Source organism: Scardinius erythrophthalmus, assembly GCF_964197995.2.
Source record: "Scardinius erythrophthalmus genome assembly, chromosome: 20".
In the NCBI taxonomy this organism is placed as follows: Eukaryota; Metazoa; Chordata; class Actinopteri; order Cypriniformes; family Leuciscidae; genus Scardinius; species Scardinius erythrophthalmus.
The window spans coordinates 28,229,886-28,256,749 of NC_138240.1; the positions used below are offsets into that span (position 1 = coordinate 28,229,886).

The following is a 26,864-nucleotide window of genomic DNA, read 5'->3' on the forward strand; positions in this document are numbered from 1 at the left end:
TAGTAGTAGTAGTAGTAGTCTCAGTAGTAGTAGTAGTCTCAGTAGTAGTAGTCTCAGTAGTCTCAGTAGTAGTAGTCTCAGTAGTAGTAGTAGTAGTAGTCTCAGTAGTAGTAGTAGTAGTAGTAGTAGTAGTAGTAGTAGTAGTAGTAGTAGTAGTAGTCTCAGTAGTAGTAGTAGTAGTAGTCGTAGTAGTCTCAGTAGTAGTAGTAGTAGTAGTAGTAGTCTCAGTAGTAGTAGTAGTAGTCTCAGTAGTAGTAGTAGTCTCAGTAGTAGCAGTAGTAGTCTCAGTAGTAGTAGTAGTAGTAGTAGTAGTAGTAGTAGTAGTAGTAGTAGTAGTAGTAGTCTCAGTAGTAGTAGTCTCAGTAGTCTCAGTAGTAGTAGTCTCAGTAGTAGTAGTCTCAGTAGTAGTAGTCGTAGTAGTAGTAGTAGTCTCAGTAGTAGTAGTAGTCTCAGTAGTAGTCTCAGTAGTAGTAGTAGTCTCAGTAGTAGTAGTAGTAGTAGTAGTAGTAGTAGTAGTAGTCTCAGTAGTAGTAGTAGTAGTAGTAGTAGTAGTAGTAGTAGTAGTAGTCTCAGTAGTAGTAGTAGTAGTAGTAGTAGTAGTCTCAGTAGTAGTAGTAGTAGTAGTAGTAGTAGTAGTAGTAGTAGTAGTAGTAGTAGTAGTAGTAGTAGTCTCAGTAGTAGTAGTAGTAGTAGTAGTAGTAGTCTCAGTAGTAGTAGTAGTCTCAGTAGTAGTCTCAGTAGTAGTAGTAGTAGTAGTAGTAGTAGTAGTAGTAGTAGTCTCAGTTCTCATAAATTGGTGTCAATGCAGGCAGATCAATAATATTGTTGAATATTAAATTAAATGTAGTTAGATTTAAATGTAACTAGATGTAGTAGTAATAGTCAGTAATCTGGTGGATTTTGTAGGCAGGTTAAGACTGGATTTAAAAAATGTACTGTAAAGGAATACCAATGCTTTGTTTAATAACAATAATGATTGCATTATTAATCGCATTAATATTTAAATCTGTTGCATTTTGCTGGTGATATAAGACTGGATTTAGATTAAAAATGTGCTGTAAGGGAATTATATATATATATATATATATATATATATATATATATATATATATATATATATATATATAAATATAAATATAAATATAAATATAAATATAAATATAAATATAAAATATATATATATATATATATATATATATATATATATATATACAAATTATTATTATTTTTTTTAAGCTATTACAATTATGAATGACATGTTTTTGGTGAGTTTATAATGTAGTAAATTACTCAATGTAAAAATTATAACATTATGAGGTCAAGATTTTATGTTTTGAGAATTATTACATTATGAACATTTTATTACAATAGTAATGTAATACTTATTTTTAATGTGCAGTTATTACATTATGAGTTGCTACAGTGTGTCCTACCAATATGTGATGCAAATTGTAAAGTCACAATAATTTATTTGGGTAACACATCTGGAATTTCATAATTTGCACAGCTATTTAGGCAATTTTTTATATAATTGGGGTCAGTAATATTTTTTTAATGTTTTTAAAAGAAGTATCTTCTGCTCACCAAGGCTGCATTTATTTGATAAAAAACAATAAAAAAAACAGTAATATTGTGAAATATTATGACAATTTAAAATGACTGTTTTCTATTTTAATATATTTTAAACTAATTTATTCCTGTGATCAAAGCTGAATTTTCAGCATCATTACTCCAGTCTTCAGTGTCACATGATCCTTCAGAAATCATTCTAATATGATGATTTGATGCTCAAGAAACATTAATTATTATTAACAATGTTGAACGGTAGTGTTTAATGTTACAAAGACTTTAGATTTCAGATAAATGCTGTTCTTTTGAACTTTCTATTCATCATTAGCCTGACTACGTCAGACTTCGTACTTCAGCTCAATTTCAGTTCGCTTTTGTACTCAGTCTGAGATAGCGCCCTATCTCTCAGTTTTCCTCCGGCCTCAAAGCAGCTGGGCCAATCAACGAACAGAGGGCGGGCTGAGAGCCGTGACGTAGACGCTGATTGTACCGTGGATGCGTAGATTTACTTCACATAATCTACAAAAGTCGTTCACAGCCATGTTCACTCCGGTACATACATGTGTTTACAGTGGAAGTTAGATGCGGCTGAGCATGCGCATAACACACGCCATAACCAAACGTTATGTGATTGGCTTAAGGGTAACCAGTGATTTTAAACTTCAGACAAGCGCCCCCCCCCCCCCCACGAGAAAGAAAACCCTTTTCAATTACGCCCTTCCAGACTCTGTCTACGAAGCAAAGCGAAGTAGAAGAGTTTGGTATTACCAGGCTAATTCATCATAGCATCATGAAATAAAAATGTAAATAACTGTTTTCAACATTGATAATAATCATAAATGTTTCTTGAGTATCAAATCATCATATTAGAATGATTTCTGAAGGATCATGTGACACTGAAGACTGGAGTAATGATGCTAAAAATTCAGCTTTGATCACAGGAATAAATTACACTTTAAAATATATTCATTTAAAGTCATTTTAAATTGTCATAATATTTCACAATATTACTTTTTTTTTTTTATCAAATAAATGCAGCCTTGGTGAGCAGAAGATACTTTTTAAAAACATTTAAAAAATCTTACGGACCACAAACTTTTGAACGTGTGTGTGTGTGTGTGTGTATATATGTGTACAGTATATATAATATTATAATAATAATAATAATAATATAATGCAGATGGCAGTGCTTATTGAGAAAAAGGGAAATTTTCTCACATTTGTTTATTCATTTTTACATTGAGATGAGTACATTTAAGTCTCATTTATTTGATTGTGTATTTTTGGGATAGGTGATGACAGATGGAGGCCACAGTAGGGGCTTTGGCTTTGTGTGTTTTTCCTCTCCCGAAGAGGCCACAAAGGCAGTGACTGAGATGAATGGCCGTATTGTTAGCACTAAACCACTTTATGTGGCTCTTGCCCAGAGAAAAGAGGAGCGAAAAGCCATCCTCACCAATCAGTACATGCAGAGACTAGCCAGCATTCGAGCCATCCCCAGCCCTGCAATACCCACCACCTACCAGCAGAGCTCTGGTTACTACATGACCTCTGTGCCACAAGTGGGTGGAAGGGTTTACATGCATGTTTGGTTTTGCATGGTGATTGCAGTATCTGTGTTACTTATCCTGTGTGAACTTGCATATATGCTTTTCTAGCATCAGGTTCGCTCTATATACAACACTTTACCAAACCTGCGGCCTGTGCCACGCTGGACAGCTCATGCTCCTAGGGCACCAGGTAAGGTCTATTCACCATCAAAATTAAGTCAGTTACTGAATTTCAATACTTTAAAGGTCCCATTGCATGGATTATTTTATTGTTTTAGAATGTTTTCTGTGGTGCCCTTATAATGTTAGTATGTTTTTTAGATCAAAAGATGTTATAATTTAGAAATAAAAGGCTTTTTCCTAGCCTGATTTTAGCCTCTGATTTGAACGCTCTGTTTGAAGGGGCGTGTCTGCTGTGAGACTTCAGTGTAAAGAGCCCACTGCTGTGATTGGCTGACATGCTTGCATATGAAATAGCTGTCATTACATGTGGAACTCTCTCGAATACTTTTACTATTACAGCTATTATACGTTTTTACTATTACAGCTATCGAGATTAACGAATCGTGAGAAGTTTAAGTATTTAGATCTATTCCCATCACATAAAAGGTTGCAGTGATGAGCATTGAGCAGATGACAGCCTGTTGATCGCGTGAATGAAGATCTTATCATTGCAACTCAGTTTCTGTACTCTCATTAATGCTTTCACCAATGCAAACATAAGGTAAGTACAGTAAGAGCTTCGTTGTGCAGCGTAACAGCGTCATTGATTGATTTCATAACGAGTTTTGGCAAGTGTCCAGGTAAACTCGCGTTGTGTGATTGACAGCTTGGGCGATTGGAAAGGGATTGTTCTTTGATCGCTTTCTGTATATATATTGATCGCTTTCTGTATATATATTAATCACAGTTTAAGTAAGATTATTTTCATCCTACTAAGAGAAACGACGTGAAGTTGATTGTTTAGTCACTGGCTTGATTTATTGATGCATAAACAGTATTGAATGACTTTGAGAGAAAGATTATCTGTCTGACCTTGAACAATTACACATCAGAAATTCACATAACCCACTGGTTCTTCAGAGGGTCGGATGAAGGAACTAAAAAAATACTTTTGTGTTCATTTGTACATCCAAACACTGAGCAACTGCCATGCTTCGCTCATTTGCAAGCCATAATGTCTCTCGAGGAAAAAACAATATCGTGCAGCTCATTTTCTCATGGGTGGGCCAAATTCTCTTTGCGGGGAAAGGGGAGGTAACCTTTCCCCTTATGACGACATATGGGGAAGATTTCTAGATTCGCCCGTCTGAGCTTTCATTTTCTCAAAAATACCCAGGGCTTGGTTTACACCCATCAAAACGTCTAGCCACTACCATAGGCAGGCTAGGGAAACTCATATTAAGGTTAAAAAACCTCATAAAGTGACATTTTCATGCAATGGGACCTTTAAAAATGAAACCCATCTGTCAATACAGATTTAATTTAGTTTAATGCAAACAACCCATCTGACAATGCAATACAGTACAGGCCATAGCACTACAGATTTCACAATTTAAAGGTTTGAGGTCAGAAAGTGTTTTTTTATATATATATATAATTGTTACAAATTAAAAATGCTGTTCTTTTGAACTTTCTATTCATCTAAGAATACTGAAAAACAAACGCATACCTAATGAAAATTTTAATTTACCTAAATTTGAAATAAACTTATTTTATGGCAAGTATTCTACATTTACATTTTCATAATATATTTTGGTATAGGTTGTTTTTGTTTTTTCACTAGAGAAAATGTTCAGCAGCACTATAAACATTGATAATATTAAGAATTGTTTCTTGAGCACCAAATTCTATAGTTACTTCTGAAAGATCATGGGACACTGAAGACTTGAGAAGTGGCCATCACAGGCGTACATTTTAAATTATACTTTTTAATATGTATAAAATGTATATAGAACATTTATTTATTTTCTTTTGATCAAACAAAATCAGCCTTTGTGAACCTAAGAGACTCTATTTTCTAAAAATCTAATGAATAATCCATGGCTAAATGCATTTAATCGTATACAATGCTGTACACACAGTTATTGTTTCGTAAACATGAATCATTTTTCATTCCTAAACATAAAAAAAAAAAAAAAAAAAATTGTCTTAAACATTTACAGTTAGCTTTGAACACACATACATTTTCTATGAATACATTTCTTTACAAGTTTATTTTTTAATTGAGTAATATAGTGAAGGAAAACATCTGCTTAATGAACCGAGCTGTTCTGAGACGTTTTTTTTTTTTTTTTTTATTAAATCGCAGTCTTTGCTATTCGAAAATCCCACTGACTAAGCAATACAGTGATTTCTATTTAACGGTGGTACATTGTGCAACCTGTTTGTGTGCGTGTGTCTTTCATGAAATGTAAATTTAGCTGCAGCCAATAGTGTTGCACAACCCACCTCTTCCCACTCTGCGACCCACAAATGGGTTGCGACCATAGACTGTGGTTGCGACCCACAGATTAAAAACCCCTGGTCTAGTAGAAACATTCAGGGCTACGTTTTGGTCATGGCTAGGTGCAGGTCCACCATTTGATCTGGATACGGACCAGATCCAGCTGACTACTGTAACCTCGGGATAAGGATGAGACACAGACTAATATTAGCATAGATGCTGTGCTCGTAGTGGGCTTGTACGGACTGGTACGTTGTACCGGCACTTTTATATTTTAAGATGTAGTGTACCCTCACTTTTTCTTGCATACCGGCACTTCCCACATGTGGCCAGTACTAGGGGTGTCTCTAGACCTTTTTTCTACTCGGCACGTGCGCTAAAAAATGTATTGGCTCCGTAATTTATACTCTGATTTGTGATTGCCCCAGTCCTCTTTTCACCTCATATGAAAATGGTGACAGTCTTTGGCTCCTCCTTCTCTTTTAGTCAGCGTTATTCAACGTGTTCTTTTATCTGCAGTGGCCCAGCCAGCATGAAAAGCAGTGAACAAGGTGTGTTTATTGATAGATTGACACGATATCTGCATCTGCAGTTCTTTGTCATAAATGTCATTTACACAATGTGATGCAGGAGCGATTCGAGACATTTTCTCATCCACTGTAAAGTTTTTAGTGCGTTCACTCCTCATCACACTATTGTTTTCCCTTAAGTGAAAATGGAACTTGAAGATGTACTTTAGAAAAAAAAAATAATTTGAAAATGTAATTTTGATGTGGCATTAGATTAACATCATGCAAAGAAATAAGAGACAATAAGTAATGACCCTCCAGCTGATTGACATTTATAGCCTTAGAGTAAAAGGACTTATGTTTTTGATGCCACTTTGAAGACACAAATGAATAATTCATGCTCAATAATTCAAATTATTTTTAGTTATTTTTATAGACAAAAAAAAAGGTTTAATATAGGGCAGATTAAACATTGCCAATCTAGAATATTAGTAATAGTATTATATTACTATTAGTAATATAGGTATAGAAACAAGGACCTAAGCTACCTTTACTTTCTTCTATTAGGGGTTGAAGTGTCTGACACGTCAAAAATACACGGCCAGTCCATTAAAGTGTTGCACATTTATTTTCACAAATACAAAAATGCAAAAACATGAAAAATCCTTAATTCTTTCGGCCAATACTTCCAAACAGCACTCAAGTATGGCTTCAATACCTTTAGAATCTTACATGTCTTAAATCTGTATTATATATTCCTTAGATTTCTATTTAGACAATTTCCTAATTTTTGACAGTAAGATAACTGTTTCTCCTTCTCCTCCTTCCCATCCTGAATCCCTCTAGCTAAAACAGCATACTTGTATGAACAAATAAGGAGAAGTGGCTTTAAAGTTAACTTTAAAGGGATACTCCACTTTAAAATGAAAATACCTGTCATCATATACTCACCCTCATGTTGTTTCAATCCTTTATGAATTTCTTTCTTCTGCTGAACAGAAAGGAAGATATTTAGAAGAATGTCAGTAACCAGACAGTTTCTGGTCTCATTGACTTCCATAGTATATATTTTTTCCTACTATGGAAGTCAATGAGACCAGAAACTGTCTGGTTACTGACATTCTTCTAAATATCTTCCTTTCTGTTCAGCAGAAGAAAGATATTCATACCGGTTTGAAACAACATGAGGCTGAGTATATGATGACAGAATTGTCATTTTAAAGTGGAGTATCCCTTTAAGTAAATTAATCAAAGAAAACTTCAAGGAAAATATACAAGGACAACTTTGAGTAAATGCCGTACAGGAAACTTCAAGTAATTTCTATACAAGGAAAACTTTAAGGAAACTCTATACAGGATAACTTCAAGTAAATTCTTAAATACTGCACTGCACATAAAACAGAAATACGCTGAGAATAATAATAATAATAATACAAATTGACAGCATATTAAATTGGCTCTTTGTTTCACAAAACAATTACAAAAATACACATTACTAAGAGCCTAAATGAAACACTCAAATTCAATGTAATAACTTTAGTCTTCTTTCAGAACATTTTCAAATGTGACAGGATTTATCACATGACTACTTTTCAATTAAATCTCAGGGACCAAGCTTAGTAATGGGCCATAAAATAATGTTTGTGCTAGTCTTCACTTGGGCCCGTCTCACAAGTCCCTTATGATCAGAGAACACCTGTAAAATCCTTCCCATAACCCAAGAATTTCTTGGTGCTGAGTCATCAACCACTAGCACAACATCTTCAGGTTTGAGATTTATTTTAGTGGTGTGCCACTTCTGTCTTTCTTGTAAATCTGGCAGGTATTCTTTGACCCAGCGCCTCCAAAATAGGTCTGCCATATACTGGACTTGACGCCACTTACGTTTGGAATACAGATCTGCACTATCAAAAATCCCAGGGGGTATTGAAGGCTTGACCTTAAGCAGCAAGAAATGATTTGGGGTGAGAGCCACAAAGTCATTTGGGTCATTGGAAACCTAAAGTAATGGGGCGGCTGTTGAGGATTGCTTCTACCTTGCATAACAGAGTTTGCAAACTTTCTTCATCCAGGGACTGTTGTTTCACAACAGAGTTAAGAACATTCCTTATTGTTATTATCTGACGTCCCCACACACCTCCTTGATGAGATGCGGTTGGTGTATTAAACAACCACTGAATACCCTTTTTGACCAAGGTGCTGAGAATCTTTTCATTATTCAAAACTTGCACAGCCTCACATAGAACTTGACCTCTCCTGGAAATTAATCTTCGTAGGGCGTGAATGCACGAGTCTGTGTCTAATGAGGTGGCAACTTCAATATGGACAGCTCTCAATGTAAGGCAAGTGAAAATCACTTCATATCTTTTAACCAATGTTCTACCCCTTTTTATCTCAAATTGGCCAAAATAGTCTATGCCAACAATTGTGAAGGGGGGTTTATCTGAAATAAGTCTGTTAAGGGATAGGTCAGCCATGAATTGACAACCTGCTTGCTGCCGTTTACAAACTGTGCACTGGGACAAGATCATCCTAATGGTAGTATAGGCTTTAGGTATCCAATATCTTTGCCGTAATTTTGATAACATGTGGTTACGGCCACTATGGCCCAGTTCCTCATGAATGGATTTGAGTATGAGGTGTGAGACATGATGGTCTTTTGCAAGAAGAGCTGGGTTTTTGGACTCCTCTGGCAAGGCTGATATGCATAGCCTGCCACCTACTCTCAGAATGCGGTCTTGTATAATTGGAGACAACTACGTTGCACAGTTCTTCCTTGTTGGAGCAAACAGATTTCTTCAGAGAACATGCGTTTTTGACTGTAGCAGATAATCTCTTTCTCTGTTTCTTGGAAGTCATTTCCAGCCAGTGACAAACCTGGCAGAGAAGTTTTGAAGGTCTTCATCTAGTTCTCAAGCTCTGTGTACCTTTGCGACCCATTTGGCCTGATACTGTGGGACATATCTTTCCTTTTCTCCGGCAGTATCCTTGGCAAGCTTTTCAATTTGAGGAATCATGGAACAGCCTTTTTCAAACGATAGCAGTCTGAATAATGCTGAATGAGCTGGGATGTATAATCTGGCTTTTCAACAGATATTTTATTGATGGTCATTTCCTTTATTTCTGGATCGTTGACAGGTGCCCTGAGAGTATGGTTAGGTTTTTTTGGCCATTCTGATTCTGGCATTGCGAGGAAGGGTTGACCTGTAATCCGTAACTTCTCTCCTCCACTGTGATATCTTTGAATGTTCCCTGATCACACTGATTATATTGGCCACGAAAGTGTGGAACCTTTCCAAACAAAAAGTGTCTTACAAAATTTGTCTGAGAATCTGTCAAATGCTCCTTGAAATGAAACTAAACCAGCACTTCTGAGGTACATTTTCCATTATTATTATTACGATAGTATTATTCCTCACAGCATCACAAGACGACGTAAAGTACATGAATCTGATTAAACTTGATGTGTTTTATCTAGCTGATGTGGGCCTTGACAGGTTTGCATGGATTGTCTCAGATCATTTGCGTTTGAATAGCGCGCGCTCTCCGTAGGCGTGTTCACATTATTAGCAGATAATGAGCTGAAATGAGACCGACTGACCTCTCTCTCTCTCTCTCTCTCTCTCTCTCTCTCTCTCTCTCTCTCTCTCTCTCTCATTCATATATATATATATATATATATATATATATATATATATATATATATATATATATATATATATATATATATATATATAGAATCTATATATATATAGAATCTATATATATATAGAATCTATATATATATATATATATATATATATATATATATATATATATATATATATATATATATATATATATATATATATATATATATATATATATATATATATATATATATAGAATCTATATATATATACACTGCTCAAAAAAATTAAGGGAACACTTAAACAACACAATGTAACTCCAAGTCAATCACACTTCTGTGAAATCAAACTGTCCACTTAGGAAGCAACACTGATTGACAATCAATTTCACATGCTGTTGTGCGAATGGAATAGACGACCGGTGGAAATTATAGGCAATTAGCAAGACACCCCCAATAAAGGAGTGGTTCTGCAGGTGGTGACCACAGACCACTTCTCAGTTCCTATGCTTTCTGGCTGATGTTTTGGTCACTTTTGAATGCTGGCGGTGCTTTCACTCTAGTGGTAGCATGAGATGGAGTCTACAACCCACACAAGTGGCTCAGGTAGTGCAGCTCATCCAGGATGGCACATCAATGCGAGCTGTGGCAAGAAGGTTTGCTCTGTCTGTCAGGATAGTGTCCAGAGCATGGAGGCGCTACCAGGAGACAGGCCAGTACATCAGGAGACGTGGAGGAAGCCGTAGGAGGGCAACAACCCAGCAGCAGGACCGCTACCTCCGCCTTTGTGCAAGGAGGAGCAGGAGGAACACTGCCAGAGCCCTGCAAAATGACCTCCTGTAGGCCACAAATGTGCATGTGTCTGCTCAAACGGTCAGAAACAGACTCCATGAGGGTGGTATGAGGGCCCAACGTCCACAGGTGGGGGTTGTGCTTACAGCCCAACACCGTGCAGGACGTTTGGCATTTGCCAGAGAACACCAAGATTGGCAAATTCGCCACTGGTGCCCTGTGCTCTTCACAGATGAAAGCAGGTTCACACTGAGCACATGTGACAGACGTGACAGAGTCTGGAGACGCCATGGACAACGTTCTGCTGCCTGCTTTCATCTGTGAAGAGCACAGGGCGCCAGTGGCGAATTTGCCAATCTTGGTGTTCTCTGGCAAATGCCAAACGTCCTGCACGGTGTTGGGCTGTAAGCACAACCCCCACCTGTGGACGTCGGGCCCTCATACCACCCTCATGGAGTCTGTTTCTGACCGTTTGAGCAGACACATGCACATTTGTGGCCTACTGGAGGTCATTTTGCAGGGCTCTGGCAGTGTTCCTCCTGCTCCTCCTTGCAAAAAGGGTGACTCATGCCTGGGTGAATAGTATTCGCTGAGTTTTAAGTTTAGAGACGTGCTCCAGAAAAAAAAGTTCATCGAGACGGAGGCAGAAAGCACACCCTGTTTATTTTCTTTATTTTACAAAAGCACAATGTTTTGTTTCCATTGTAAGTGGACACATAAAGTAGACATTTTACAGTTTATTTTTTCATATTTCTTATGTCTGTATGACCATAAATGACGGAGTATATTAAGTCAAGCAAAATCAGGTCCTTGTAACAGCTGAGTGTTAAGCGATATCCCTTGGATCGGGATCCCTTAGTCACTGCACAGTCAAAGACCACTCGCAATTCTTTTGTGGGTGGTACATGCCATGGTGTGGAAGATACCAAATCTTCCTTCAATTTGTCCTGTAGGGACCTTTTCAGCTTGACCCTTCTGCAACGTGTCTTCCATGAAGTTGCAATAATCCTGGTGGAAATGTGAATTTCTTTTGAATTTCTTCTTCAGGAACTGAGCTCGCTGGACATCAACACAATGTAGTATTTTTTTTATTTATTTTTTTGTGGATTTTGTTGTGGATGTAGATTTTATATCGGGAAACACTACATCTTTTTTTCTTAGAGGGAGGTGAATGCTGCAGTGCCCATCGTCAGTTTCAAAGACTGTGACACAGAGTCCATAAACTGTCTATCCTCTATAGACATCTCTAATTTGTCACGCTGCTGGCACTCAGGGAAATCATACCTCATTTGCTGTTGGATGAGGTCCTCCAAACTCACCAGTTCAATCCTGTTTGCCATCACCTTTGGCCACTCTGTGTATCCACTTTCTTGAATGTGCTCTGTCTGCAAAGTTCCATTCACAATCCAGCCTAGGATGGTCTTTACAGCATACTGCACTTCACCTCTGCTATTGATGACTTTCCATGGCTCAAGTGCCTTGGGCACGTTTGTTCCTATTAACAAACTAACACCTGCATCAATCTGAAGAATATAAAAAAAAAATTTTTGGAGGTATTTACATCTTTTAATATCCTCTTGTTGTGGAATATTTTGTCTGTTGACTGGAATATCCTTTTGAGAGAACACTTGAGGGAGTTCCACAAAATTGTTCTCCTCTAGTCTGCTGATTTCTAGACCAGTGATAACCTGTGTGCTATCAGTCTTTTCTTGTCCCATGTTGCGTAGTAAGATGTTTGTTTTTGTACCAACTACTTTCAGGTCCTTCATTAATTCCTCTGTGCAAAAAGTTGCTGAACTTCCTGGGTCCGGAAATGCATATGTGGTGACTTCATGACTGCTTTTCTTGGACTTTACTCTACCATAGCCAAAGAGCAAGCTGGTTGACCGGCCCCTATACATCCATGTTTCACTGTCCATAGTACTGCAATTTATGCCAGCTGTGGAGTTGTTTCCATCTGGAGGGCTGTCACTTTCTTTGTGTTTTTTTTTTTTTTTTTTTTTTTTTTTATCAGCCATGTGCAGGACAGTTGGGTGCTTAAGTGAGCATTTTGCGCAAGTGAGCCTTTGCTGACACCTGAAGTGTCCTGGTGACAAGCACCCATAACACAAACCCTCTGATTTAAAAAATCAAGCTTTTCTTTATGCGCTTTGTGTTTGCATGCTTCCAGTCCATGTTCTTTATTGCAGCACAGACATGCTTTGCTTTTGCCTAACTTTACTGCCTCCTTTTCCATTGATTTTTGGTATGGACACTAGAACATGTGCCAAACTTGTTGCAAAGGTATTTTTCCTTTCCTTGATTCTTAAGCTGACATGTTTGTTTGTCCTAGTTTTTGTACCAACTTTTGCTGAAGTGCTGTCCTGAATATTACAAAAAGAGTGGGTGTGAAGCTATCCTTGCCTGTATGTCCACGAAATTGACCAGGTCAGCAAAATGTGCTCTCACACCTGTCCTTTCTTGATGCTCACAAGCAACACCTCTCCACCTCTCTCTCAATTTGAATGGGAGCTTGGACACAATGATACGCATGTTACTTGGACTGTCCATCTCATCTACGTTCTCTACACTGCCTACAGTATTGCAACAACCAGTGAGGAAAACAGCAAAATCAGTTAAGGCTTTATTATCCTCAGACTTATATAGCAGGCCAGTTCCGTGCTTTTTCTGTGTATGCTGTGGCAAATGTGTATTCATTACCAAAATGTTGGTGCAGAAGTCTTCTAGCCTCACTGTAGCCTTCAGGGCTCCAAACAAAAAAACCAAAAAATCTATTAAGGAGCCATTGACTCCTATAGGGGGAAAAAACAGGCGCCAAATAATTTTTTAAGAGCCACATGCACTTACTTTTAGTCACCCTGTTGTGTGCATGTCTCTCCTCTTCTTACAGTTTCAGCATTTTCATCTTGTGAATGTTCTGGGAACTGAAGGTTATTTGGGAACTGAAGCTTATTTGGGAACTGAATGTCACTTCCGACTTATGAACTATATACAGTCAAATAAAAAAAATTTACACAGAATCTGAGCCAGTGTCACTGACCATGATTATGTCCATATCACTTGGCCACTGAGTGTAGTTTGGCCGTCTCCTCTTCTTTTTTGCAGAAAGCCAGCGTTTGACACATGGTTCAGGATCAAATTGTTCAAGTGATGGGCCTTCAGTGCTGATCCTGATCAAATCTTCCAAGGTTGACACATGGAGTGAATTGCGTACTTTAGATTTTATCCTGTTTTGAGCTGAAAAACCAAGTTCACACTGAGCAGGCGAAATTGGTAGGACAAGCATTATCTCAACTACATGCAAAACATTCTGGAAATCTGTGCAGTAGGGATTTTGTTAGTAGGACTTCCCACAAGCTGCAATAGGATTTATGTGAAAACTGTCAAGGGTTTTCAACCATCTCCATTCTGCCTGTACAGCAGTGATGTCACATCCATTTTTCAGCAAGATGTCTTGATACCATTTCAGCAGTGTGTCAATTTCATTTACCCCAAAAGTGTAGATGTCGTTGGGCCAAGAATCATGACAAAAGATTGAGAAGCACTGAATGATCTCTGTACCTTTTTTTTGTGCTGTGTGTTCTCTCATTATTTCAAACCTCCTTTCAAGCTCCTTAAATGTAATGTCTACAGTTTCATCAATGAGGTGGTTTAGTTCTTCACTGAAACCTTGGAGATCACAGCCTTTCAGCTGTATGTTTTGAAAGGAAATGCCCACGTAGTCAGATGAGGCTGCTTTTTTCTGCCTTCTGGTCTGTTTTTCTCTTTGGGCTATGTCCTGCTGCACCACATTTTCATGCTGAGAAACTGAATTTAAGTTTGTGTGACTAAGAAATTCCTCCAACTTTCCATTTCTCACTGGTTTGTCCTTCATTCCCTTGATTGTACAAACACAGGAATCAATAGCTGCTTTAGCCTGAGGTAGAATAAGCGAGTTCTTCTGAAGCACAAGACTCAACTTTGAGATTTCTCCAAACAGGTCATGGAGAAAGTAACAAAACCATTTTTCCATTTGTTGTGAGATGTTTTGCTCTTCCTGTTATTTCAGTGTTTTTGGATGAGGCAGCAAGGTGTTGCATGTGGAAGTGCACAGCTGTATATTGGCCCTGGCCTGTAGTCTGATCAGATGCAAGAAAAACAGAAAGGGCTCTGTAAATGTGAGGCAGCCAGCGCTGGGTCTTCACAGCAGAAGGTGTTTGTAGTATGGCACAGCCTAACTCCATGCCAATGGCTTTCAACTCACGCTTGCTTTTGGGTATGTTTTCCATATTAGCTGTAGCAAGTCATAGACATTTTCAATCATTGGAACAGACTTCTGACCATCCAGCATGGCTAATTCCAGTCTGTGTGGCATACAGTGAAAGGAAAGAATGTGCTCTCCTATTTCTTCTCTTAAAGGAATAGTTCACTTTAAAATGAAAATTCTGTCATCATATACTCACCCTCATGTTGTTTCAAACCTGTATGAATGTCTTTCTTCTGATGAACAGAAAGGAAGATATTTAGAAGAATGTCAGTAACCAGGCAGTTTCTGGGTCCCATTGACTTCCATAGTAGGAAAAAAATATACTATGGAAGTTAATGGGACCCAGAAACTGTCTGGTTACTGACATTCTTCTAAATATCTTCCTTTCTGTTCAGCAGAAGAAAGAAATTCATACAGTTTTGAAACAACATGAGGGTTTGTTTGTTTGTTTTATTAGGATCCCCATTAGCTAATGCAACAAAATGCATCCGCTACTCTTCCTGGGGTCCACACACAACACATAACACGAATAAAAAAATGCACTACATAATCAATACACAAATGAACATATTACCAACATACACAACCAATGCTCAATCATCCACTGAAACAACAAATTCTCATGAAATACATATATAGATACATACACACACATATATACATATACACTTACACATACACATATACATATACATACACACAACACATACAATATACTCTATCTACTAATATAAGCTAACATAAAAAATTCCTTTATTTGTTTTTTAAAACCAATATTATTTTGAGTTTTAACAATATGACCTGGAAGAGAGTTCCATTCAACCATAGCTCTATACAACACTGTACGTTGTTTTGAGTTTGTTCTGGATTTTGGAATAATATATTTACCAATGACGGCATGCCTCGTGGGATATGTATGTACATTAGAACTCAGAGTAAGTTGCCTATACAGACAGTCAGGAGTTTTCCATACATTAATTTTATTTATAAAGCCAAGAAGTGATGCTTTTAACCTCCCATCAACCATTAACCAGAAGAGTTTGCCGTGCATTTTTAGCCCTTATTGTACAACAAAGGGCTAAACGAGCAGCTCTATTCTGAACCCTCTGTAGTTTCCCTAAATTCTTCTTTGTAGTTCCTGACCAAACCACAGAGCAATAATCTAAGTGTGATAACACTAGGGTCTGCAAAACGTTTAGTTAAATATGGATTTAAAAATGAATAACACCTTTTAACTATACAGATATATTTCTCCCCATCTTTTTCACCACTTCTTCTATATGTTTGACCACGACAAAGTACAGTCTAGGGTTACCCCAAGAAGCTTTATTTCATGTACCTGCTCAACAGCAACATTATTTAGTACTAAATCCAACATGGGCCTTGTTTTTAATGAACATTTAGTTCCAAATAAGATACTTTTACACTGTAAAAAATTTCTAACCCTGCCAAATCAAAAATGTCAAGTGACCGATAACATCTAAATTTTTCAATTGGCCCAAGTGAAAATCTGTTAATTTAATTTTATAATTTACAGAATTTCACTTGGGCCAATTGAAAAATTTAGATGTTATCGGTCACTTGAAATTTTTGATTTGGGAGGGTTAGAATTTTTTTACAGTGTAGTCTTAGCTAAATTTAAAACAAGTTTATTATCAGTAACCCAATTAAATACCATCTGCAACTCATTGTTGAGAGCTGCAGTAATATTTTCTAAAGCTGGTGCAGGCATATAAAGCGTTACATCATCCGCATACATAGACACAGAAGCTCTTTTACAGACCAGTGGGAGATCATTCGTAAAGATAGAAAAAAGCAATGGTCCTAATGAAGACCCTTGTGGAATCCCACATGCTACAGACCTCACCTCAGAGAAGCTTCCATTGAAATACATCTTCTGTGTTCTATCTGTCAAGTAGCTCTCTACCCATGCTAATGCAGATGATGTAAAACCATAACATTTAAGTTTTCCTAATAACAAACTATGGTCGATTATGTCAAAAGCAGCACTAAAATCTAATAATACTGCTCTGACAATATTTTGGTGATCAATATAATGTAACCAATCATCTGTCATTTGTGCAAGAGCTGTACAAGTTGAATGTCCTTCTCTATAAGCATGCTGGTATTTGCTTAACAATTCATTCATAGTGAAATAACCTTGTATCTGGTTAAATACAATTTTTTTCTAAAAGTTTACTTGTAACAGGTAACAAACTAATTGGTCGACTATTAGAGCCAGAAAAAACAGCACGAGCATTTTTCGCTAAGGGGATTACCTTTGCTTCTTTCCACACTTGTGGGCACACTTTCCTCTCAAGACTCAAATTAAAAATATAACGTATGGGAGTGGCAATATGGTCTGCTACCATCCTCAATAGCTTTCCATCCAGGTTGTCCATACCGGGTGGCTTGTCATTATTAATAGACAATAATAGTTGTTTTACTTCTTCTCTTGTCACTTCTTGAAATTTAAATGAACAATTCTTATCATTCATTATTTCTTCTGATATACATAAATAAGTTGACTCACAGTATGATGTTGGCATTTTCTGCCTTAGTTTACAAACTTTATCAATGAAGTAATCATTAAAATAATTTGCAACGTCTACAGGTTTAGTTCTAAACGATCCTTCCACTTCAATCCATGATGGGGTCAAATTACTCTTCCTACCCATGATATTATTTAAGGTGCTCCAGAGCTTTTTTCCATCATGTCTTATACAATTAATCCTGGATTCATAGTACAGTTTCTTCTTCTTTCTATTCAGGTTGGTAACATAATTCCTCAATTTACAATATATTTGCCAATCATATAATAATCCAGACTTCTTTGCCACTTCTCTTGCATTTTCCCTTTGACCCATGTATCCTTTTAATTCCTCATCAACCCAAGGAGCCCCAGTAGCTCTAACAGTCAGCCTCCTAACAGGTGCATGCTTATCCATAACTGGGGCCAGCAATTTCATGAATACATTAAGTGCAGTGTCTGGGTCTTTCTGTTGAATGACATCAGACCAACAGATATTTCCAACATCTTCCACATATGAATCACAGTCAAAACCCTTGTACATTCTTTTATATACAATTTTTGGCCCCGCCTTTGGAACTTTAGTTTTCCTGGATAAGCCCACCAAATTATGATCACTAAAGACGATCGAAATTGATACGGCTTTAGAACAGAGTTCAGCTACGTTAGTATAAATATGATCTATACATGTGGATGATATAAATCCTGTCTTGTTAACAAATTCCCTGGTTGGCTGATTAATAACCTGAACCAGATTACAGGCCCCAGTTATAGTAAGAATTTTATTTTTCAGCGAACATTTTGATGCAAGAAAATCAATGTTAAGGTCTCCCAGGACATAAATTTCCCTATTTTCATCACATGCTCGCTCAAACATTTCTCCCAAATCGTCAAGATACTGATTGCCAGACCCTGGTGGCCTATAACAGTATCCCATCAACATAGGCTTTAAATGGGGTAGGTGAACTTGTAACCATAACATTTCAACATCACATGACATTAGATCTTCTCTGATTTTAACTGGGATGTGGCTCTGAATGTACATGGCAACTCCTCCCCCATAAACATCCCTATCCCTTCTATAAATACTATATTCCTGTATTTCTACTGTAGCATCATCAAACGTATTGTCTAAATGAGTTTCAGAAATAGCTAAAATATTAATATTATGAGATGTTAACATGTTACTTATGTCTGGAAATTTGTTTCTTAAACTACAAATATTTATATGAGCTATTTTTAGGCCTTTCTTGGGAAATGACATTAATAGTGTCTAAAAATGAACACACGTTCAATACAAATGTATGTAGTCCTATAGTCCATATGAGTACTCACTCAAACCCACATTCTTAGCTGATCTTTCCATTTGGACCTGTCATCCTCTGGGAGGGAAAATGAACAATAAGTCTGTCATGGCGAATGTAGGCAATGTTTCCCTTTGCTCGTTCAGCCTTCATGACCGGAACTAGTTCCCTTCGCTTTATCCTTACGGCTTCAGAATAGTCCTCATTAAAGTAAATGTTTGTACCTCTCAGTTTGTTTACCCTGGTCATCACAGCTGCCTTGTCTTTCCATCTTAAAAACTTGACAATTATCGATCTGTGTCGGTTTCCTGCTGTTGTAGGATCACCCATACGACAAGCTCGTTCCACCTCGATCCGTTCTTCATTCATTTCTAACTTTTCGGCTATTATGCGGCGGACTTTGTTCTCGGTTTCTTCCTCACTCTCGCGTTGCGATTCAGGGATTCCGTCAATAATAATGTTGTTCCTTTTTGACCTCGCCTCAAGATTGTCGATTTTCCCATCCAGTAATGGCGTCAATTCGCACACTTTGTTTATATCCCCACGTGCTTCTCGGCACATTTTAACGGTCTCCTCGGTGTTCTTCTCTTGATTATCCACCTGCGCTTGTGTGTAATCCAAACTCCGTTTGTATTCTGTGACGTCTTTTACAAGATCATCAACTCGCTTGTTTGTTGTTTCCATAAAGAGTTGTAAAAACGTTTTAAAAATTTTTTCCTGAAGATCCATCCATCCATCATGTCCTGAAAAAAGATTTTCTGTGTTTCTAACATTTCTGTTAGAACATTCACAGTAACATACTCCTCCTCAACAGCAGACTCTTTCTGAGACTTCTTCGGAGCCATGTCAGGTGCGTTCAAAAAGGGTGAGTATATGATGACAGAATTTTCATTTTAAAGTGAACTATTCCTTTAAGAGAGCACCTACTCCTCCTCGAGCACCCATGTTAATGGCAGCCCCATCTGCTCCAAATGCAGTAATCTTCTTCTGCCACAATCACGATCAGTTTGTTTAGCATCACTAAACAAGCATTTTATTTTATCTAATACTCCATGTGCATGGCAGTGTTCAAGCTCAGTTAAACCAATAAACCTGTTCACTGCCACACCTGCAGAAATGTGCCTGCAGTATGCAATAACGTTGTCTTTCCCAGAAACGTCTGTGCCACAGTCAGTGATAATGGAGATGTAATTAGCTGTCTGTGCGTCTGTCAGTGCTTGTTCTTTGATCTCATCTGCAATGCATCCTACAAACTCAGCACAAGATGTGTCGTTAACATACGTTTTGCTCACATCAAGTCAGTTTTTTTTTCTCATTAATAATATCTGTGAACTAAATTTATTGCACGGCAGCTCTTCCCGTGCGATCATATAGGCTGTGTTAAATTTCATTTTTAACTCCTTCCATTCCTTTTCGTCCCGCATCTCGCATGCACGAGAAACTGCACATGCTAACGGTGTAGTCTGTGGAGCATTCTTCGCGAATATGTGATCACGTGCATTTTTATGCTTGTTACTGTCCCCGTGTTTTCTCACAGTCTCTTTTTTGAAATGGTTAGTTCCTGTAATGAACTCCGTTTTCCCCGCTATTTCTTTGCCCGCTCTTGAACAAAAGTCACAAAACATTTTTTTGTCTCGTGATCATACCTCAGCCAAGAAAACTCCTGAATCCAGGACGTTTTGAAATGTCTTTCGGCACGGTGTTCATTGACTGATGCGGAAAGATGAATCCCTGTGTCTCTGGCGTTCTCTAGCACGCTCGTGCTGGCACAGCTGCTGGCGCCTGCTTTTTTGTTAGCAGGTGTGTCATCCGTGCTGGTGATTGACAGAGATGAGGATTGCTTGAAGTCTGATATTTTTCGCTTTGACTTTTTTATTTTTTTATTTTGACATTCGCTTTACCCGTTCATATTTTGGCACTTTCACTCAGTGAAACGTTCACACAAAGCATCTCATAAAACAGAAAACATCTTATAAAACAGCACGTAGGATGCAAATTTTACTGTGAAAGGAAGTAAATTTGTTTTGTCGGCAATTGCGACCTTGGCAGAAATTTCACTTGCAAATAAATATATTTGGTCGCAGTTTGGAGCCCTGAGCCTTTGTCAGAAGGCATGTGCTGACAGCTATGCGCAAGCGCTTTAGGTTGCCCTGAGGTGAACTGCTCTAGGAAATTCAACCTATCCTTGTTGCTCTGTGTCTTATTCTCTACCCCATGTCCAAATGCTCTGACAAAGAATGTGTACTGAAGTGGGTCCCCACTAAACACTAGAATATCCATGGGTGGAAGAGATTATAGAGACTGTTGCTTCATCAAAAACTCAGTAATGTCAGTCTGGCGCTGCATGATTCTAACCAAGCTTCCAGCATCAACCTAGTGAAGTGTGCCCATACCCTGTACCGGTGGCTCTCTAGCTTAACCTGGCTTAACATTTCTAGACCTGCTGTGGTGTCAGTGCTAGGTACCCCAACTTCATCTGCCTGCATTACCACTTTTGGTCTAACAACTTGGTCAGATGTGAGTTTAACATGCTTATGCATAAATGTTCTGGGTTTCTTTCATTATGGCTTCCTCTTTCTCAAGGTCTTTCTTTTGCTGTAAAGCACTAGCACGTGCCAGCAGTTCTGCCCCCTCTGTTTCAATTACCAGTCTAGAAGTAGTGGAAGAAAATTTGATGACACCTGACTGCCCGACCTTTTCTTTAAGAGACCAATTTGTGAGGAAGACACAACCATAGAAGCACTGTCAGAAAACCCAACCTCTGTATCACATTGTTCTGCCTCTTTGGTCTGAATTTTTACCCTTTCAATCCAGTCTTCCACCATGTCTAAGAAATGCTTCGCTGCTTGCGACTTGGGTTCATACCCGTTTACCTGATCTAAATAATCCTCATCAGACATTAATTATTTGGCTGCGTCATTGACTTCTTTAAAGGAAGCATGAGATTGAGCAAAGTCACCAGTTATGTATTCATTCACCATAGCTACATTACCATAGTCCTCCAAGTCTTCAATTTCTCAAATTTTTTTCTGGTTAAATATCCCAACTTGGCTCTCCTCGATCCTATCAATGGGTTAAGCTTGTCCTCTTGAGCTTTAGCAGTCATCCTTGCCACCCTTTTGGAGGACCACCTGTTTCCTCTGGATCCATTTGTAGCTCAATGTCAGCACAGTTTATAGATGTAAATTCCCATTTTGCAATATGCCACAGATGAGAAAATTACTCCAGCTTCAGATAAACAGTAATGCTCAAATGATCAATATCCACAAATGGAAGAAATAAGCTGAGAATAATACTACAAATTGACATAAATTGGCTTTTACAATATGGTTAGTCTATATTCTAAATTATAACATTCTAAATTATAAAAATATTCAGGTATTGACTTGATGGGTAGTGTAGAACCAATTGTATGCATTGTTCCTGCCTACTCTTGTAGCCTATACAAAAAAAAAAAAAAAATATATATATATATATATATGAAGAGTTCAGATGCAAAAGCCTCTAAATGCCATCTGAAATTTTCTTCTAGAATGATAATTTTTATCAAGCTTGTGTATTTAAAGGGACAATAAGTAACTTTTTAGGTATTTTATTATCTAAAATCAATATTTTTATTCATAAATATGTCCTCAATGGTGTCCAAATACCTCTGCCAATGATCTGACTTATCCTCGTAAACGAAGAATTTATTATCTTTATATACATGGGACGGGTAGGTCCCATAGACAGTAAAAGAAATGGACACAGCGACCCCATTGGATTCAACGGAGACAAAGTGAAGCCCATTAGAAACTTTTACTTCCTGGGGGTCCAGCGTACTGCGCAGACTCAAACTGAGCTCGACGACGTAGATGTGACGTGAGCAAACCGTCTGTCTTCTAGTGGCTGTGCCAAGATCAATCTGAATCATTCCCTTCCGAAACTCGCAGAGACGGAGAGCGTGAGTAGGAGCTGTCCATGATCTTGGAGCAGGAGAAACTTTTTGTAGGTGTTCTGATTAATTACTTTGTCATTTTGCCTCGACGTCCTCCCGATTGCCCGCGAGCTTCTCCTCCTGTCCATACGGTAATTTCCTACTGTGCGACAGAGAGTCGCGTGGCTGTGACGCAATCGTTAGCCTACTTTTACAAAAACTGCTTCTACAGGGCCATAACGTAAGCTACAAGGTAATGGAGCCTTTTATACATTTTCGTGTTTCTTTAGAAATAAATAATGGACAAATGGAGTCTTTAAACGCCTCAGATGTGAAGTTATTCGCTGTCAAAGTGACGCCAAAATGAATGGGAGTCAATGGGATGCTAACAGCAGGTGGGGTTCCGTTAGCCAATGGCGGCGTCCGGGGGTGCTTCAAAATAATACAAATCGCTGCACCCTTGGTAGGTCCACGGAGGCTTCCATGTAGTTCCGCCATCTTGAAAAACTATAATAGCAGAGAGGGACAAAAAGTACTAGGCCAACGCGTTTCCACAACGCGTTTTCGTTCAGAGCCCGCGTCAAGTGACTGAAACCAGCAGAAACGGAGCAGAGCAGTGAGAGGCGCTTTTGTCACTGCCCCGGCAAGTTTAAAAGGCTGCACTGCACGGTTAAGTCAAAGGATAACGAGTCCTCTTAGTCGAAAAACTCCACAATAAGACCGTAAAAGGAAACGTGATCGGAGATTACAAAAACAAGGGTTTTTAGCTATAATGTCGGGATAGCTAATGCAGGAGAAAGCTTTCAAAAGAGACGCTGAAGTTGCCTGCTTTCTTCTCGACAGGTAAGTCAATGTTAAGGTCTTAATTACAGGCTTTTTATTTTTTTATTAGCCTATATACACCAGCGTTTCCCAGCGGGAAACTGTGTAAAAAAAAACAAATCTTTACCATCAATCTCGGATCGTCGGAAGTCTCTAATAACAACAAATAATGCGCACAAATTTATAATACAAATGCAAATCATAAGTTTTCGGCGTTGAATTGCGGAGGTTGCGCTTGCATGTGATTTTATTCCCGTGCCTCATTCCCAGTGCGTCCACATAAAGCTGCCTATTTTTCATTGATGCGCTTACAGTCAAATACACACGAATTGTCACAACGTCCGTCTTGTCGCGTATTCACATCGGTTGTGCTGCTGTCAACGCAACGCGTGCGATTAATATTTTTCAGTTTAACACGTTAAAAATATTTAACGCAATTAAAGCAGCATTTTTTTTTCTGTCATCCTTTGGCTAGCGTTACATTATATAATCACGTTGTTCTTCATGCAAATGCTTCTAACCATGCAAGCGAGAAAATACAAAAGAGAATGCGCTGTCCTGTGATGCTGACACGACGCGCGCCAGACTCGACTTCTCTCTCGCGCTTTCGCTTTGAGTATCCTCATGAGAGCAGTCTTAAATTAGTTAAATAAAGTCTTAAATGAACGTTAAGAGTTGTGAGAAAATGGGACGCTTGTGGGATCCACATGTGACAGTGCAGCAGTGACATCAGAATCAAATAACACTTCATTCATAAAAAGATGCCATTAAACAATTATTTGAAATATACTGTCTTTATGATGTTTCTACATTAATTTGGAGATTTACTGTGAAATTATTAGGCTACATAAAATATAGTAAAAACAAGCTATCTTGTGCAATTATAACAAAATTATATATTATATAAAATTAAAAATGTTTAATTCATTCATTCATTTGTAACATGCATGAACGAAGAAAAAAAAAGGAACAGGAAGAAGAAAATCTTATGGTAGCCTACCTGTCATTTATTTGTGCACATCAAAAATAATAATAAAAAACAAAACCAGCACATTTCAAAGTATAGTATCAAAGTAGTATCGTGACAACACTAGTGTAGGGTGCCACACATTTTTTTTAAATTTCAAAGGGTGCCTTGACTGAAAAAGGTTGGGAAACACTGATATAGACAGTAGAACATAGTTAAAAGTTAAAGGGATACTTCACCTCTGGGAAGATGAATGTGTATTTAAAATAGGTCATTTAAGTAGAAGAAATGTGGAGAAATTTTTGAATTTGGAGCTTTCTAGACTGAGAAAAGCCAGAAAATGTATTTTTGGCTTATGTGGATAAAAGACAACAACTCCCAGAATGCACTTGCTTCGCTGCCTTAGGAGGCCACGCCTACCGGTTAGAGAGCACAGTTGAAAACAACAAGGCTAGCCTAAGTAAGTGATGAGTTTGCCAGGGATTTAGAGACCAAAAATGTCCGGGATTCGGCTTTTGCGTTCTACAGTCGCCATTCATCATGTTTACTGTGGCGAGCAGGACGAGGCTGACGGCCGCGGGAGAACGGCGCGAGGCCGGTGGCTTCATTACTGAGACGCGCCGGGTCTCGCATCTCTCACGGAGGAGCGGGAATTTTCTTAGCAATGTTAAAACGCACATCAACCTATCCTAACCTTGTTTAGCGTTCATGTAAACACTACAGTCAGATTCACCGATCGGAATTAATTCAGCTAGATTGAAACGAGAGGTGTGCATGTAAACATTGAATGGCGACCGCAGAACGCAAAAGCCGAATCCCGTACATTTTTAACGATCTCGCCCGCCGGACAAGTCCGGGAAAAAGATGGTAACCCCTACTTACTCAGCTTTCTCCTATTATTCAGCTTTCTCCACAGAACAAGAGCATGCTAGCTTAGCTTCCAAAGAAAGACGGCTGATACTGTGTACATTCTGTGAGTGAGATCCCACCCTCTATGGGCGGGTTGTAAACATGCGGAACAACGCCATCTACTGGCTGTAGTCTTTAGCCTCTGGACAGAAAATCCTCCGATGACGCAAAATGACGATTTTTGCGTCATCGGAGGATTTTTTCCAGACAAAAAATACATAAATCTCTCCTCTCAGGGGGATATGAGGGGGGAAAGCATGGTAATTCGAAAATACTACAGGTTTTCTACTAAAACAAAGCTTAATGCTAAATCCTGAAGTAACCCTTTAAACAGGCTCTTTGATGAATAGCAGCTATTGAGTAAAGTAGAGAAGGTCCTATAAACAAGGTTGTAAGTTTTGTTTGTTCAAAACTGTAACATTCGTTTGTTCGTTGTGTCAAGTTGTAGTTTGTTTGAAATAACAAACCAGTTCACCAGAAGGAAAACTCGACGAGGTGCTATTAGAAGACATCCTGTCAAAGCTTTTTGGTACATATCGCTTACCGTAGATGCAACGCGCATTTGAAAACGCGAGGCGCTGGAGAGCAAAATTAGTTTGATTGCAAAATACAAATTCACCACTAGATGGGAGTAATTCTTACTTACTGCCCCTTTAAGTTCAGTAATTTCACTTAAATGACAATTAATAGGTAATCTTCATTGCCATTTAAGTGAAATTATTGAACTTAAATATACGAGCTTGATAAAAATGATCATTCTATAAGAAATTTTCAGATGGCATTTAGAGGCTTTTGCATCTGAACTCTTCATATATTTATTTATTTATTTATTTATTTATTTATTTATTTATTTATTTATTTATTTATTTATTTATTTATTTATTTATTTATTTATTTATTTATTTATTTATTTATTTATTTATTTATCATACCATAACCCTTAGTCTAGATTTAAACTGAAAGAGTGTGTCCTCTTCCTGAACAAAGCTAGGAAGACTATTCCTGAGTTTGGGTGCTAAATAGGAAACGTATTTACTGCCTGCAGTTGATTTTGATATTCTAGGTATTATCAACTGGCCAGAATTTTGAGATCACAATAGACATAAATGCGTTAAGGCAGGGGTGTCCAAACTCAGTCCTGGAGGGCCACTGTCCTGCAGAGTTTAGCTCTAGCCTGCCTCAACACACACCTTCCTGGAAGTTTCTAGAATGCCTAAGACCTTGATTATCTGGTTCAGGTGTGTTTAATTGGGGTTGGAGCTAAACTCTGCAGGACAGTGGCCCTCCAGGAGCAGGATTGGACATCCCTGCGTTAAGAGCTCAATCAAGTACAGAGGAGCTAAACCATTTAGTGCTTTGTAGGTAATTAACAAGATTTTAAAATGCATTGGCTTTCTATTAAACATTACATACAGTATTGACAGAACCGGGCTAGTATGGTCCTACTTCCTGATTCTATTAAGAACTCTAGCTGCTGCATTTTTGACCAGATGAAGTTTATGAAACATGCAGGGCAACCACCCATTAGATATTAAAATAATCTAACCTTGAGGTCATGAACTCATGAACTAACTTTTCTGCATTTGTCATTGAGAGCATATGGTGTAATTTAGATTTTTTAAGATGGAAAAATGCTTTTACAGATGCAAAAAATTTGGCTTTCAAAAATGTGAGAT

The 26,864-nt window shown here is 38.0% G+C and overlaps 1 protein-coding gene across 2 annotated transcripts in view; it reads left to right on the forward strand.

The window, feature by feature from the left end:
- The window catches only part of pabpc1l (poly(A) binding protein, cytoplasmic 1-like), a 70,486-nt gene that overhangs the window by 34,663 nt on the left and 8,959 nt on the right, over nucleotides 1-26,864 (forward strand). For both annotated transcript variants that reach the window (XM_081349452.1, XM_081349453.1), the window contains exons 9-10: nucleotides 2,862-3,131; nucleotides 3,228-3,309. In XM_081349452.1, coding sequence (XP_081205578.1) covers nucleotides 2,862-3,131; nucleotides 3,228-3,309 — 352 coding nt within the window. The remainder of the gene's footprint in view (nucleotides 1-2,861; nucleotides 3,132-3,227; nucleotides 3,310-26,864) is intronic.